Source organism: Pelobates fuscus, chromosome 7 (assembly GCF_036172605.1).
Source record: "Pelobates fuscus isolate aPelFus1 chromosome 7, aPelFus1.pri, whole genome shotgun sequence".
NCBI classification, from domain to species: Eukaryota; Metazoa; Chordata; class Amphibia; order Anura; family Pelobatidae; genus Pelobates; species Pelobates fuscus.
Window position 1 is genome coordinate 143,675,735 of NC_086323.1, and position 18,225 is coordinate 143,693,959.

An 18,225-nucleotide genomic window follows, 5' to 3' on the forward strand; every position below is an offset into this window, starting at 1 on the left:
TATGAGAAGAAATGTGTTTTCAGCTACAACAACCAAAATGGCACCAGAAAATGTTGTTACAGTCAAATAATGCCTATTCAAAATGATACTTTAGGGGGAAAAAACATCTAGATATAATATGTCCTGCCTCCATGGATCCAGGACATACTAACAACCTCTTTATGTTAAAGATAATAGTTTCTAATGTTTTTTTATTATGTTTACACTAATTATGGAACCAAGTCTTCATTACAAAAAAATGACCAATTTCAAATTCTAACCAGTGGATGGTGAGATTTTTTTCATTGACCTTTTTTCATTTTTTCCACATAGTTACATAATGAATGTGGTGGCATAATTTTTATCATGACTATGAATCGAATTAAACTCTGGTGGCCACATAACCGAGCAGTTAATGCAATTTCAATTGGCATAAATTGGTCAAGCCCCAGAACGTGGAGAACATGGCGATGGTTTCCCTTTGACGTAAATGGTTTAAATTCAGTGTCTATTGATTTTCAAAGTGGAGTCTTGGGGGATATGGTCACAATAACTACTTAAATCCCTCTGGGGACTAGAGACCATGGAAATGGAATTACAAGTCTAAAATGAGCAAGACAAATCTGTTTGACCGTCTGTGGATGTCATCAGTAAGGGCTTCACAGGAACCATTAATCAGTCGACAACTGAGAGGTACAACCACTCGAAGCACATCACCTTGTGCTTCTAGATAAATAACCTTTCTTATTTTTAGCAGACATTGCAAACTCCAACTAAGAACGAAGCCTAGGGGTAACCAGCAGACGAGTAAGGATTTAGATTTCTCCTGTACGGCGTTGTCATGGGCTGTTAATTCAAGAAATTAATGGAACTCTCTCTCTCTCCAAATCCTGATATATTGCAGCATAAACATAAATTTATCTAAACATACCACTAGCAAGAAAACAATAATTCATAGAAATTAATTTAAAATATGCAGATGCTGAGGAGCCTTAAAATATATGTAAAATGTTCAATGCTATTATCTGCCAGTTGTAGCCCATTGGTTTTAGTTCTATTTTTTTTTTTTTATATAAAATCCTATTTCAGATTTTTAATAATCATTTTAATTTTGTTATGTATGATGGTCTTCTGTTTACACTGAGACTCCAATAATGCGCATATTCACCCATTCCTCCTGGAATACCCCGAGAAACAATATACTTGTTCGTTCTTTTCAATAAGAATACGCAGTAAAACCGAAAGAAGAGAAAGACGTAGAACATCCCGAATTCCAAATCACGACACGGAGAATCTTGTTACTCACCGAATGATCCTAGAATCCACTAATTCACAACCAGACCTTGTGTAAGAGCCACCACGAGATCCTGGGAAACGAGGCATTGACCCCGAAAGCATGAGCATCACTACAGTTTCATTTTCTGTCATTATACCTCAAAAATCTTGCAAAACATTTTAAGACCCTGAGAATCACAGAAAAGGAACTTTGTGTAAATTAGTTTAGGAACACAGTGCCCACTCTTTATATTTCACTTCTTTGCTTAAGATATCCCTATTTGAAAAGTAGGGCAAAGTTCCAACGAAGGGGCAATCAGTAAACTTTTTCTGTCTCTTAAACTAGTGGAAATTTAGTAGCTATCCAACATAAAAGGCTTGTGACAAGGGGGATACAGAACATATGGAATGACATTTGAGTTCTGTAGACCAAAATGTCCAACATTTACTTCTGGAAAAAAATTTGCTGTAGGATTTCAGGAAGATTTGGAAAAGTCATCACCTATCCACTGATTCAGTTTTAGGTTTTATCATCTCTGTATTGTATTTAGTAGAAAGGGGGTAAAACCAATGGTATTCCTACAAACATCGCACACCATTAGCGTCCGTCCAATGTAATTCTTGAATCTTTTAAGATTCAGCAATAGGGTTTTAGTTTCCATGCAGTTTGTCTCAATAGATGTTGTGTTTCAACTTAAAACAGTTAATGACTTAACATTGTAGAATGTGGATTGCTATTTCTTTGTTTTGAACAGCGACTCTGCTAAGGTCCACTGACGTCATTGAGCACTGCTGCACTGGCACGATCTGGATCTTCCTCTTTACTTTGGCAGTGGAATGTTGTTATTGTTTTCTCTTTGCCAGTAAAAGAACATTCCAAGTACCATAAATACCACAGCCTGCTGTAGTGGTTATGGTGCCAGAAGTGCCCTTGTGCCTTTCCAGAGCAATTCGTCAAACCACGCCACATTCAGCTTCTCCTACTGGATGTTTGAACTGAACTAAACAGGTCCAATACAATCCAAAGCTCAGCTGACAATCTCAGACGACTGGACCTAACCAGGTTCTCCTACACAGAGAATCCGGAAGCAGAGATGTGATTGCGGGCACATGACAGGACTCAAGGGCTCCAGGGCACTCTTGCCACACTTAACTTCTACAGGAGGCTGTGGTTGTTATGGTAAAATGTTCCTGAAATGAATCAAAGTGGTTTATATAAAAATAGTCATTAGGTTTATATATATATATATTAAAAAAGAAAGTCATTGTAGATAAAATGTTCTAAAAGTGGAACAATCAGCATAAACATTCCATTGGTTACCATAGTGTCTGCTTCACTTACAGAACTTTGCATTGGAATCACCGTTTATATGTCCCTTCCAAATCTAGTCAAATATTCACAGAATTTACTGATATTACTGTTAGGAGCTACTTCTTTCTTGAAGCTTGCAAATAAAATCTTTGACTTTTAGCCTACAAATAATTATAAATAAAGTCTCTTAATTCTAAAGCATATTGCGAATCACGAAACCCCACTGGAACAGAAAGTTGAGAGAGATACATTAAAGGTAAATAGAATCTGCCTTAAACACAGCAAATCTTAAAATTGAAAGCCTTTGAAAGTCCTTGTGGGTAGCAAGGGAGTACGTTTTTCATTAAACCCAATATTGGCTTGCTGCTCTTAATTTACAGAGGAGAAATTAAGCCTTCACCAAGCCTCCAATATTAAGAGGTTTCTATTGGTTCCTTGATGAAGTTTACATTGCGCAGGGAAATCTCAATGGTGTCCTCAACGTAGAAAGGGTTACACTTGGGTCCTTTAGGAAAATACAAAACAAAATTGTGAGTCTTGCTTATCAGTGTTGCCTTGTGCATCTGTTTGAAATGCAAATTTAAGCATCACCCCCTTCAGAATTTAATTTAATTATAATTGCAGTGAAACCGAGAGTAGATTTTAATAAACTCTTACCTATTCTAACATTAAAGAAATGAGTATTCCACCTACTTAGCCCCACTGGGGAGTTTTACTCAACTTTAAAAGTATGGTTTGTTTGTACTTATATTTAAAGTTCACTACAGTGAAATTGATAATTGCATTGCCTATGAAAACAAATAAAACATATATTTCTAAATAGCAGACAGATTGTTTGTGAAATGGTACTTTATTTGATTTATGCTACCGTTTTTTTCCCTCCTTCTCTCAAATAATGTAGAAGATGAGTTTGACGGGGTAGATTGGTCTCTAACAAATAGGTCTTGGTCCTAAGATTCTAACATGTATAACAGGCTTAGAGTCTAAACCGAACACTCAAGTTTACATCAACAGTGTAGCGGATTGGTACCGGGCTGTCCCACGACATGTATGAGAATAAGTGTATTTGGTCATATGGCTGGTTTAATGTGTATGTACATGTATAGAAAGCATGGTATCCGGGTATAATGACAGTTAAATGTATGTAAAGAATTGTATTCCTCTAGTTGTTCGGTAGAATCATTCAAATAAAACAAGGGAATGAAACTACCGAACAACCAGACCACCCAGGAATGAGTGTGCCTCCAATTACCGTTTGCAACAATGTTGCAAACAGGTAATTGGCAATCAGTGCAGTGTGGTCTTTGTCCTCTGGGTGGCCGCCATTCGGGAAACAAACACGTGGCGGCGGCCATCTTAAACTACCGAACAGCGGTGTTTTGCCGTCGAGTGTCTGGAACTAAAATCGGACACTTGACTAGGCAAACACCGCTGAGACCTCCATACTTCCAGAAATTCGTATGGAAACTACCGAATGACCCGCCGTTCGGTAGAAAGAGCCCCATAAACAAGGGAATTCATTCAAACCCTCTCCAGGCTCTATAACACAGGCAATTCGCCTGTTTTCATTCCCTTGTTTGTGACCGACCGCAGGGCCAAAATGCATGGAACTGTTTTCGGATACTTTACCCATGCGGTCGGTCAAATCTTTGGAACCCCATATCTCACGAACGCTTCATCCGAATGGGCTAATTTTTAAGTATGTTGGTCCCCCAGAATAGAGCTATCTGGGGATGTTGGATTTGTGGATGTACCCCAAGTATTTAGGGTACATCCAAAACTCGGGGAAAACTGTGTACACAATAAGGGGATTATGATGCTAGAGGAGGGGAGGAGATCTGTGGGAGGTTACTACTTAGAGATTGGATAATGTCTTAAGTGATAGAACCTCCTCCCTTGCATGGGAGAGGGCTTTATAAGGAACTGTGGAATAAAGCTTGTCAGTCTACTCCTGAAACTGTGTGTCGTCCAGTTATTGGGATTGCGATGGGGATACTGCTGTATTACTTTACCTGCTGGAAACCTTGCCTATGGACTTAACATCACCTTGTTCCTGAGCCTCACTGGAATCTCTAGTGGAGAATAGCTGTGCAAGATCGGCTCTCCGCTACATTGGTTGGCAGCGCTGGGATCCAAACTCACAGAGGAACAAGCGTAAATGGAGTACGGATGGAGATTGATTTTTCTGCGCTAAAACGCTCCACGCTAAAGGACCTCCTAGAGGCAAGGGGTATACAAGCCAGCAATAAGAAGAAAGCAGTACTTGTTACAGAACTCATGGCAGAGTACAGAATGGAGGGCGATTCAGTTCCGGCACAGAGGGAGCCGGGAGGAACACCACAAGGATCGGAATTCCAGAGGCAGGTTCAGTTCAGGCTATCCTTTTATGGGGAAAACCCCCCAACAGAAATTGTTACCAGGACAATGGCCGAGGTACAAGAATTCATCCTAAGGACACAGGCACCAGAACAAAGCTCTGCAATTAATGTGCCACAGGAAGGTAAGCCTAAAATACCATACCAGGCTTTTAAAACATATGTGGAGGCAGAGGAAGATATAGACGCCTTCCTGCAAGACTTTGAAAGACTGTGTGCACTGCATAAAATTAACGCAGAGGACTGGGTACCTATTTTGGCCGGAAGGTTAACCGGGAGGGCAGCAGAGGCATATCGGACTGTACCTAATGACGAAATAAGGAATTACAGTAAAGTGAAAGAAATTATACTCGCCAGGTATGCTATAACACCCGAGGCATACCGGCGGAGGTTCCGGGATCTAAAGAAAACAGAGAAGGACTCGCACGCAGAGTGGGCATGCCGATTACAGGGGGCAGCGCTCGGGTGGGTGCAAGCTAGCAAGGCACGTTCTATGGAGGATGTAATACAAATGTTGCTGATGGAGCAGTTCTATGAGGGAGTAACCAATGAGGTCCAGGAATGGGTAAGGGACAGAAACCCTACTTCCCTTACCGAGGCGGCTAGGAAAGCGGATGACTACCTGGATGCACGCAGGTCACAAAAACCTGCAGCTCCAAAAGCAACCTTTAAAACATTCGGGGGAAACAACTACACCCCAGCTCCACCGAGACCGCTACCACCACCTCCACCACCCGCTGCACAGCCCCGGTTCCGACAACCCACCGCTGGCCCCTGTCATCACTGCCAGAAGTGGGGACATTATAAAAGGGAATGCCCACAGCTACGGGACCGTTCCACCTGGATTCGTCCAGGCCCACCTCCACCCAGGGCGGCCGCAGCCCACCACTACCAGGACCTAGTCACCACCCCATATGGTTCCGCAGTCCCCATTACTACTGTGGAACAATGGGAGGTACTGCACGAGGCAGATCCGGTCCAGGCCAATGTGGATAATCTACGGCACCATCGACAGACGGTATATCTGAATGGTACAGCAGTCCGGGGATTACGAGATTCGGGAGCCACCATCACTTTGGTACAGAGCCACCTGATTTCAGATCAGGCAAAACTGAACAAAACTGTTGCCGTCCGGGTAGCTGGGGGAGCAGTGTACCGGCTACCTACAGCAAGGGTACATTTACATTGGGGAGCGGGGGCAGGGGAAGTGGAGGTGGGGTTGATGCCACATTTACCGGCGGAGGTTTTATTGGGGAACGATCTGGGGAGGCTCACTTCTGCTTTTGAGCCCCAGTCACCCACCACAGAAGAGGTCAACCCTGTAGTCACCCGACAACAGGCCCGCACCCAGGACCACAACACACTGCCGGAGGTCCAGGTAAGCAACCCTACCCCCCCTCTAGAATGTGTCCCCTGGGCTCCACCTAATGAATTTGTAGCTGAAGTCGCAACAGACCCCACGCTTCAGGTGTATAGGGACAAGGTTGGCACGGGTTCCCCCGGGGCGGAGGGAGAGAAGTTTATCTGGGATAAACAACTTTTATACAGGGAAACAACCAAACAGATTACGGGGTTAGACCCGATAGCGAGGAGACAATTAGTGGTACCACAGCGGTACCGGGCTGAATTACTCCGGATAGCGCATGATATTCCGCTATCCGGACATCTAGGGGTTAGTCGCACCAGGTACAGACTAACCCAGAGTTTCTTCTGGCCAGGGATTAGCCAGGAAGTACGCAGATATTGCACGACTTGCGATACCTGCCAGAGAGTGGGAAAAAGGGGGGATCGCAGGAAGGCTAAACTTCACCCCTTACCCATAATAGAGGAACCTTTTAGCCGAATAGCGGTGGATCTGATAGGCCCCCTCAATAAAGTTAGCCCGTCAGGAAAACGGTATATTTTAACGGTCGTAGATTATGCCACCAGGTATCCAGAAGCAGTGGCTCTGACCAACATCCACGCTGAGACGGTCGCGGATGCCCTCATGCGGATATTCTCCCGGATGGGATTACCCAGGGAGATTATCTCGGATCAGGGTACCCAGTTTACCGCAGAATTCACCCAACACCTCTGGAGGATCTGTGGCATTAAGCCTATTATCAGCGCCCCTTACCACCCCCAGACGAACGGGCTCTGCGAACGATTCAATGGTACCTTGAAGCAGATGCTCCGAACCTTCGCAGAGACCCACAAGGACTGGGAACGATTCCTGCCGCACCTCCTATTTGCATACCGGGAGGTGCCGCAGGAATCCACAGGGTTCTCCCCGTTTGAATTATTGTTTGGAAGGAGGGTCCGAGGCCCATTGGATCTTATTAGAGAGCATTGGGAGGGAGACCGGAGCACAGATGGCACTCCCATCCTACCATATGTGTTGGCCTTTCGGGACCGCCTAGAAGCGTTGACCAAGACGGTACGGGAAAACCTTCAGGAGGCCCAGACCCGCCAGCGTACATGGTATGATCGGGGAGCCAGGGACCGTAGCTTTCAGGTCGGGCAGAAGGTACTAATTTTAAAACCTGTCCGACATGATAAGTTACAGGCCGCCTGGCAGGGCCCATATAAGGTGGTGGAGCAAAGATGCGATACCACCTATATTATCGGCCCCTGCACAGGGACTGGGGGGCGACGCATGCTCCATGTGAACATGCTGAAGCCCTACCACGAGCGTACTGAGGAGGTAACCGCCATCTGTGCCCCTAACACGGAAGAGTTTGACAGCTTACCCCTCCCCGATTTGCTGGGGGATGGGCAGCTGTCCGGAGATTTAGGGGAGGTTACGCTGGGAGATCGGCTGAGCCCACAGGAGCGGATCGAGGTACAGCAACTATTGGAAGAGAAACGCGACACGTTCTCTAATGTACCTGGATACACGCCTCTGGCAACTCACCGGGTCGAGACCCCAGGGCAACTACCCATGCGCCAGACGCCATACCGCATTCCAGAAGCGGTACGGGCAAACATGCGTAAGGAGATCGACGAAATGCTCCAACTGGGGGTGATTGAACCCTCAGACAGTCCTTGGGCATCTCCTGTAGTCCTCGTACCAAAGCGAGACGGTACGACCCGCTTCTGCGTGGACTATAGGAGATTGAACGAGAAGACTGTATCTGACGCCTATCCGATGCCCCGGATAGACGAGTTACTGGACAGAATGGCCAGGGGCCAATACCTCACCACTATTGACTTGTGTAAAGGGTATTGGCAAATCCCCCTGGCCCCAGACGCCATCCCGAAGTCGGCCTTTGTCACCCCATTTGGCTTGTACCAGTTTAAGGTCATGCCATTTGGGATGAAAAACGCCCCAGCCACCTTCCAAAGGATGGTGGATCGACTCCTAGATGGATTCCAGGACTATACATGTGCCTACCTGGACGATATTGCTATTTTTAGCAATACGTGGCAGGAACACTTAGCTCACATCGGAGCTGTACTAGATAGGATAAGGGAAGCAGGTCTGACCTTGAAGCCGGCCAAGTGTAGTATCGGCATGGCTGAGGTACAATACCTGGGACATAGAGTAGGGTGCGGTAAACAAAAACCCGAACCCGCCAAAGTAGAGGCTGTAGCCCAGTGGCCCACCCCTAGGACTAAGACCCAGGTTTTAGCGTTTCTAGGGACAGCAGGGTATTACCGGAAGTTTGTTCCCAATTATAGCGCCCTGGCCAAACCCCTCACTGACCTGACCCGTAAGAACCTTCCCCGCCAAGTAAACTGGACCCCGGAGTGTGAGAAGGCATTCCAACAATTGAAAAATGCACTGATAAATGCCCCTGTCTTGGCAGCTCCCAATCCAACTAAACGTTTTCTTGTACACACAGACGCTTCTATGTTTGGATTGGGGGCAGTACTGAGTCAAGTCGGGGCCGATGGCGGGGAACATCCAGTGGCTTACATCAGTCGCAAACTGTTACCTCGAGAAGTAAGCTACGCCGCCATCGAAAAGGAATGCCTGGCTGTGGTGTGGGCCCTAAAGAAGCTACAACCCTATTTATATGGACAGCCCTTTTCCTTGCTCACGGATCACAACCCGTTAGTATGGCTGAACCGGGTGGCTGGAGACAACGCCAGGCTGCTGCGCTGGAGTTTGGCGCTACAGCCTTTTGACTTTAATATCCAGTACCGGCCAGGTAAGCAGAATGGAAATGCTGACGGGTTGTCAAGACAAACTGACTTAGAGAAATGATCCGTGAGCCCCCGGACATCCCCAAGCCGATCCGTGTTGGATCAGACTGTGTATGCCGGCTTGTGGGCAAGGGGGAGCAGTGTAGCGGATTGGTACCGGGCTGTCCCACGACATGTATGAGAATAAGTGTATTTGGTCATATGGCTGGTTTAATGTGTATGTACATGTATAGAAAGCATGGTATCCGGGTATAATGACAGTTAAATGTATGTAAAGAATTGTATTCCTCTAGTTGTTCGGTAGAATCATTCAAATAAAACAAGGGAATGAAACTACCGAACAACCAGACCACCCAGGAATGAGTGTGCCTCCAATTACCGTTTGCAACAATGTTGCAAACAGGTAATTGGCAATCAGTGCAGTGTGGTCTTTGTCCTCTGGGTGGCCGCCATTCGGGAAACAAACACGTGGCGGCGGCCATCTTAAACTACCGAACAGCGGTGTTTTGCCGTCGAGTGTCTGGAACTAAAATCGGACACTTGACTAGGCAAACACCGCTGAGACCTCCATACTTCCAGAAATTCGTATGGAAACTACCGAATGACCCGCCGTTCGGTAGAAAGAGCCCCATAAACAAGGGAATTCATTCAAACCCTCTCTAGGCTCTATAACACAGGCAATTCGCCTGTTTTCATTCCCTTGTTTGTGACCGACCGCAGGGCCAAAATGCATGGAACTGTTTTCGGATACTTTACCCATGCGGTCGGTCAAATCTTTGGAACCCCATATCTCACGAACGCTTCATCCGAATGGGCTAATTTTTAAGTATGTTGGTCCCCCAGAATAGAGCTATCTGGGGATGTTGGATTTGTGGATGTACCCCAAGTATTTAGGGTACATCCAAAACTCGGGGAAAACTGTGTACACAATAAGGGGATTATGATGCTAGAGGAGGGGAGGAGATCTGTGGGAGGTTACTACTTAGAGATTGGATAATGTCTTAAGTGATAGAACCTCCTCCCTTGCATGGGAGAGGGCTTTATAAGGAACTGTGGAATAAAGCTTGTCAGTCTACTCCTGAAACTGTGTGTCGTCCAGTTATTGGGATTGCGATGGGGATACTGCTGTATTACTTTACCTGCTGGAAACCTTGCCTATGGACTTAACATCACCTTGTTCCTGAGCCTCACTGGAATCTCTAGTGGAGAATAGCTGTGCAAGATCGGCTCTCCGCTACAAACAGTGTGTTATCTAAACCTTTTGTTATTAAAATTGGGACCCAGCAATGCTTCCCATCCTTTTCATTTTAAGTTTGGAGCCCTTTTTAAATGCCATAAGGGTAAACCCCATATCATGAGGGCAAGAAGCAAGTAAGAGTGGCTTATGTAGATGACCTGCTCTTTACAATCTCTGCCACATCCCTACCAGCCATTGTGCAAGAATTCCATGTTTTTGACTCTATTGAATATGAAAATAAAATGTTTGAAGTCCAAAAACCTTAAATTGACCTGTGATACTCTGTTAGCTGCCTTCTGCCGGTGTTCTTAAGACCAATGCTCCTCAGCCCTCTCCTCAAGGCACACCCAACAGTACAGGAATTATGGATTACCCAGGTGTGTCTAACGTGTTTAGAAAAAGAAAAAAGAAAAACCTTAGAGTCTAAGGTGTTTTTAGTTTCTTTGTTTCTTCTAAACACCTTAGACCAGTGATGGCTAACCTTGACACCATAAATTGTTTCTGGACTACATTTCCCATGATGCTCAACTAGCTTTTAGAGCCTAAAAGCTAGCTGAGCATGATGGAAAATATAGTCCAGAAACAATTTATGGTGTCAAGGTTAGCCATCACTGCCTTAGATACACCTGGGTAATTCCTAAATCCAGGACTGTGTGCCTTGGGGAGAGGGTTGAGGAGCACTGCTTTATACAATACACTGTTTCCCTTGGTCTTCCCTATGCTCTTCACTTGATGGATATATAGGCATGGCACCCTTCCTCCACTGTCAGATTACAATATACTCAAGCCTCCTTCATTGATGCTGAAATTCAACTATCACCAACTTTCACATTTCGTTTCACTCCTGCCAGATCTTTCAACTTCATCTAGCTATCTTTTCTTCTTGCATAGCACGCCATATAACTTTTTTACATAAAACTGGTTACACTCACAGACAATGCTTCCTTCCTGTATTGAATTAGATATCAGGAGTACGATTAAGGCCATCCACTCACATCAGATCAGAGTCTTGGCACATATTGATGACCTATGAGTAAGAGCAAAAAGGTCACTCACCAGTATGACACACCAGACAAATAAGCCTATTACTGTACAGATCAAGACCCTAAATACTGGAGGTATAAACATGAACTTGGAACTTTATTCCATATTTAGTGGGTGTTTGTACTTATATTACTGATATTTAAGATATTTAAGGGTCTAGCTTACTTGATGCTCATGTCAATACTATATAATATTTTGTATATTTTTGCATAAAAAAGAAGCAGTGATCCTCTAAAATAATATTATCACCATGCCTATGGTTCATCTTTTTCTGTTCTTGTTTCTTTTTGAAGATGTCATTTGTTAAATAATTAACTAAAAAAGAAAAATAGTTTATCCAATGTATGTCTAGTTAGACAAAATCCTTGTTATCATCATAGTTCTGACATTTTGTTTCTCTTCAATCAGTTAAATTAAATCTATTCCACCCCATCTCCGGTATACATTGACAAATTTCTGTTAATTTAAAAAAACAAAAACTTAAAAGCAACAAATATTTAAAGGAACACTATAGTCACCAAAACAACTTTAGCTTAATGAAGCAGTTTTTGTGTATAGATCGTGTCCCTGCAGTCTCACTGCTCAAATCTCTGCAATTTAGGAGTTAAATCACTTTGTTTATGAACCTTAGTCACACCTCCCTGCATGTGACTTGCACAGCCTTCCTAAACACTTCCTGTAAAGAGTCATCTAATGTTTATCCTTCCTTTATTGCAAGTTCTGTTTAATTTAGATTTTCTTATCCCCTGCTATGTTAATAGCTTGCTAGACCCTGCAAGAGCCTCGTGTATGTGATTAAAGTTCAATTTACAGAGCAAGAGATACAATTGTTTAAGGTCAATTTCATCTGATTGAAAGTGAAACCAGTTTTTTTTTCCAAAATTAATTTAGCGCAGTAAAACAAGTATTACAAGATACTGCAATACTCCTGTTATTTTAAATCTCTCTCTCTCGTTCTCTGGAATAATACAGCTACACACAAAATGTTTCAAAACTACAAATGCCTAAAAAGCTAGATTTTGATATAAATAGTATTTAAGTATTATTACATTATCGCCACTTTTGGCATGGAAGTAGATGTCCTGTAAATGCAGTATTTTTATGTGCCACGATCCATGTTTTAATAACAATACTTGTCTCCCTTTTGTTTTACCAGCTGTTTGCCTGGTCCTGGCCTGCATGATATTCCCAGATGGGTGGGACGCAGAGACAATAAGAGACATGTGCGGGGACAAGACGGGGAAATACTCTCTCGGCGATTGTTCTGTCCGCTGGGCGTACATACTGGCCATCATTGGCATCTTAAACGCTCTTATCCTTTCCTTTTTGGCCTTTGTCCTTGGAAACAGACAGAATGACTTGTTACTTGAGGAACTCAAGGCAGACAATAAAGGTAACAGATGGTTAGTTATTAGAATATTTAGGACATGGCCAGTTGTGTATCTTCTCTTCTGATACTGATGTTAGTTTTGTAATTTTATTTTACAGCATGTTCACAAAACTGATGTATGTGGTTCTTTCACTTAAAGTGTTCCTTTAATCCAAGTAAAATATGTTTAGATACTATAACCACTTCAAAGAGGTGAAGCAATTACAGTACCTTAGCGTCCACTGGCGCTGTCCTTCCATTCAGCTTTAAACAGTTTTTAACCCCTTAAGGACACATGACATGTCATGATTCCCTTTTATTCCAGAAGCTTGGTCTTTAAGGGGTTAAGCTAAACAAGAGTCCCCAGCATACCATTTGATGCTTAGAAGTTAGCATTAGCCTGTGCAGCAGTGGATGGCGATGATTGGCTGAAAGTGTCTGCTGACCACTTTCAGCCAATCACAGCACCCATTGCTGGTATGAATTGGCATAAAAAAAAAACTTGAGATAAATTAAAATCCGTTATATAGAAACAGCTTATTAGGACCTTATAGTGGTGTCCAACATTGACATCGTTGGCTGGTGAAGAATTATAGGAAATGTGGTCTAACAAGAGTTGTGATGCTTTGGAATGTGAAGCGAATTTGAAGAGCCAGCTGTAAAATGTAGCCATTTAAAAGGTTGCTGTTCTTAATGACAAGACAAAACATTCAGTGTTTGCATTATAGCACCATGTATAATAGCATAAGTATATAGCAGTACCCAGGCCATCCTATGGGAAAGTATTGGACTGGCTGACATCATCAAATTTGATAATCTCAATCAAGGAGGTGGAGTGGGACAAAACCAGTTGCAACAAGTTTGGTGCGGTGCTTGAGGAAAAAAGGAAGTAGAAGGAGCCACCCCCCCTAAACTATGCGTTCAGAACTAGTGTCAGGAATACACGTTTGTATGCTTGACACTATAGTGTTCCTTTAAGTAATGGTAAGGAGCACACACACGGAGGGAGAATATAATTACGTCTGTGATCAGCGTACTGTGCACTCTGAGGACAGATGTAAAAAAATATACACAACATATTGAAACACTGCACTTCCACACTCCTACCACCATGAACATTTCAAATCACTGAAGTGGTCATAGTGGTTGGAGTAACTTTATGGTTCAGAAAGTTAGTGCTGGGAGCTTAGGGTGATTTAGGGCTTGGGGAAACCTGCCTTTAAGATGATGTGGATTGTAACAGTGGAGTTACAGTCAACAAGAGTGTGCATGAATATCTAGTAGACTGTCATTATACATGGCTGTGCATGTATGTCTCTGTCCAAAAATGTGTCTATAAATGTATCCCTGTATTGTGCATTTGTTCCTCTGTTTAATGTCTGTGCATGAGTTTGTCTGTATACATGTCATGACTTTGTCATTGCATTAGTGTCTGTATGTGTGTGTTTGTTTATTACATGATTAAGTCTGTCTGTATATATGCATGTGTTTTTCCTTTTTTTCCATGTATGTCCTTTGCTTTGGGCTGAAACCCCAAGCGCTTTTAGAACCTAACAATGTGCCTGCTGCCATTTTTTAAAGATATTTTTTAAAGAACTTCTGAAAACGTGACCCACTGTATAGAGTTGCTAGCTTGTTCAATTGCTCTACTCGCATACACAGTGCAGAGTTTAAATAGCGTTAAAACTTAACATTTTATCCTGAAAATGAATGAATGTAATTCAAGGCTGCCAGACACACTTACTTAAAGCATTTTTTTCTTATTTTACAGATTTTGTTGGAACTGCGGTAAGTGGGCGCATTGTTGCAATTTCAAGTTTGCATGCTTCATGCTTATAGCCTGTATATTCTAAACTTTTTATGTCCAGAGTCCACCACCATAGGGAAGGAAGTGAATAGGTACCACACCTGTTGAGATTCTGTTAATAGTTTGTATCCAAGTACTATTGTGTTTTTCTTGGGTGGAAGAGTGGAAGTAATTCTGTGATGTAATTCCAGTAAAATACAAGTTTAGCAGGCTAAGATTGCCACAAGGCATATGTATGTATATGTGTTTGTAGTATCAGTTGGTTAATTACACGTAGCTAAGATACTGTCATCACTGTACTGACCAGGTGCAGGAATGTAAGAACTGGAATTACGCGTCCCTCTCCTTTGTATCAGATGAGCCACGTGGTTAGACCGGATGGATGAGTTTAGACTCTATTCATTAAATAGGTTAAGGGTATGTGTGGGTGTAGTTAATTGTGGGAGGAGCTACAGTGCTATATAAGGAATGTACTCTATGTATTCAGTACTCAGACTTTGCTGTATTTTGGTGACGCTAGTCCCTCTGAGTCCCGATCGGTGATCCAATAAAGAATCTCTTCCTTCCTGAAGAAACCTGTGTCCATCTCTCTGTGCTTGGCTTCCGTCAGTTTCTCCGGTATCATTTGGTGCATTGGCCGGGAAGCTCATCGTTCAACGGTAGCTGAGAGGCAGAGGCGTGAGACGGTCTATCTTTGCCCACGTTCTCTACGGCTGCACCCCTGAACTTCTGCGTGGACCTCCCTTCGTCTCGGCGCCACTGGTCTGTTGTCCAGGAGATCATCGGCCTCTACGTGAGAAGTGCTGGGGTGTCCCCGTCGATGAGTGTGAACTCAGGTTCAGGAACGAGGAGGTAAGATAACTGCTGTTTTAGACGGCAGGACCCGCTAGGGGTATACCGATTGTGCGGTAGGCCCAAAGGGGTTTTTGAATCTGTGTATCTGCCCCCTCTGTCGGAGGGAAGGAGCGAAGGCGCACCGCTCGATCGAACGCTCTTTAGTCAGACCGTTTGATTTGGTTAGTCAGGCGGGGTCCTGGTGTAAATAGCCCTAGCCGGACACCGGTGTCTTGTCTAGACTAGCGTTCTAGGGTGTATATTACGTTCGCTAGGTCGGAGGGACCGGGAGACTAAGCGGCGCCTGTGTAAATTCGGTTCGCTAGTTCTCATCCTATCTGGGCTAAGTGGGAAGGCGTGTAAATTTGGAACCCACTAGACTTTTGATAGTACGACTAAGAGGCGCCTGTGTAAATTCGGATCTCTAGCTCGTTGTATAGTGCGACTAAGAGGCGCCTGTGTAAATTCGGATCTCTAGCTCGCTATGTATATGTGGTGATTGGGCAGTGTGGCTAACCAAAACGGGTGTATATAGTTTTAGGTAGTCCATTCAAGGTACTGGCCAATAGTTTAGTTGGGAATTGTAAATGTGTTAACGATTGTTTTAGTAAAGTGTATATCTTGTTAGATAGCGCGAGCTCAGCCGTCTAGCGAGAGTGTTAATAGTGTGTTGCTGTATTATAGTGCACGGTACCATAACCCTGTATATTTACTGACATTGTATAATAAGTACTAATCATTGTCGTCCATTGCATGTTTAACACCATAACCACTAATAATTGTATTGTGACCTTAACTTGTGCTTTGACCTATGCTAACCGTACTGTAACCGCTATTTGTAAAAGACGATGTTACTGGGGTGTGTTATAGACGGGTAATTCGTATATAGAGAATTATAGCGTGGGTGACTGTGTAGTTACGCCAAAGGGCATAATATTGATTATATAGTGACTGGTGTAGCAGCTGTGTGTGTATGGGAATTCCCTGAGTGTTTATTGTTATTGTGTACGTTTCACTTGGTAACCGTACCACGTGGTGCTGTTGCCAGAGGAAACGGGTGTGACTGTTGAATAGTACGCGTGTATAGTAATCGTTGTCGACGACGTTCCACTGTTAAATATGGGTGCGTCGCAGTCAACGATTCCGGATCCCTTAGGATGTATGGTTAAGAATTTTAAAAAGGGATTTAAAATTTGTGATTTTGGGGTAAAGATGTCTCCTGTACGTTTGGTCACTTTGTGCACTAGGGAGTGGCCTACTTTGGTTGCGGCATGGCCGCCACGTGGCAGTTTGGATCCAACTCTGGTACAGCGCTTACACGTGGCTGTATCAGGTAGGCCTGAACTTTACGGCCAGTTTCCTTATATTGATTGTTGGAGACAGGCCGTAAATGACTCGCCAAAATGGCTCCGGACATGCCACGAGGAACAGTGTCGCCTCATGGTAGCTAGGACTTGTTCGTCCACTAGGGCTGGTGTTAGGCCCATTTTGGACACGCCCCCTGAGTCCGAGATCCCTTTGCCGCCCCCTTACTTTCCGGTAAGAGGAAGTGACGCAAATACAGGAAGTCCTGTAACCCTTCCCTCATTACCCTCATCCACTTCCGCTTCCTCCTCCAGTACAGGATCCACCCCCCCTCGTACTAAATCTCCCCTTCCGGAACCAGAACCCACCCCCATTAGAAACGAATATCCTGATTTGGCGCCACTTCAGACTTCCGGTCAAGCTTCATCTAGCTCGGCCCGAAGTGTTCTATTCACTACCTTTTCCCAAAACCAACCTCCCACATCCCCATACCCTATATCTCCCCGACCGGAACCCATGACTGACGCTTCCCTACGTAGCCCCATCCAAACCCGACAGTTGACTGGTGCCCAACAATTAAAGCACTATCAGATGCCTCTTCGCTTAAATCCCGGGTCAGCTTATATCGATGCCGCAGGTCAAATGGCACACGCTGACCCTGTCTTCGTATATGTCCCTTTCACCACTACCGACCTTTTAAACTGGAAGACCCATAATTCCTCGTATACTGAGAAACCACAAGCCATGACTGATCTGTTCACCTCAATAGTACAGACACATAATCCGACATGGGCTGATTGCCAGCAGTTATTAATGACTTTATTTAACAATGAGGAAAGGACAAGAATAAATCAAGCAGCCATTAAAGCATTAGAGGATAGAGCCCGTGCTTTGAACCAAGCTAATCCAGCAGCATGGGCCGCAACACATTATCCCAACACTGATCCCGATTGGAACGTAAATGGTGCTGATATGGTTCAACTCAGAGCCTATAGAGACGCTATAATTGCTGGCATGAAAGCAGGAGGAAAGAAAGCCATTAACATGTCGAAGACAGTTGAGGTGATCCAGAAAAGCGATGAAGCGCCCAGTGTCTTTTATGACCGATTATTGGAGGCGTACCGCTTGTACACCCCCTTTAATCCGGAAGACGCAGACAATTCCCGAATGGTTAACTCCGCCTTTGTCAGCCAAGCTTACGGAGATATTAAGCGCAAGCTACAAAAGTTAGAAGGGTTTGCAGGTATGTCAATCTCCCAACTAATGGAGGTAGCTAATAAGGTCTATATGAATAGGGAAACAGAAAGCAAGAAAGAGGAGGAGCGCAAGATGCGTAAAAAGGCTGATATGCTAGCGGTAGCGATCGCAGGCGTAGATAAACGGGGCCCAGATAGAGGCAATAATAGATGGAGTAGGGAGCCTTTGAGTAGGGATCAGTGTGCGTATTGCAAGGAAGAAGGGCATTGGAGGAACGAATGTCCGCAAAGAGAGCAGTACGAGAGAGACCAACCCAGGGCAGGCTACGGAAACTTTAGAGGCAGAGCGAGAGGTAGAGGAGGT

General features: G+C 44.1%; 1 protein-coding gene across 1 annotated transcript in view; it reads left to right on the forward strand.

The window, feature by feature from the left end:
• The window catches only part of LHFPL4 (LHFPL tetraspan subfamily member 4), a 112,246-nt gene that overhangs the window by 82,446 nt on the left and 11,575 nt on the right, over positions 1–18,225 (forward strand). Inside the window, exons 2-3 of the mRNA XM_063426746.1 lie at positions 12,507–12,743; positions 14,491–14,507. Coding sequence (XP_063282816.1) covers positions 12,507–12,743; positions 14,491–14,507 — 254 coding nt within the window. The remainder of the gene's footprint in view (positions 1–12,506; positions 12,744–14,490; positions 14,508–18,225) is intronic.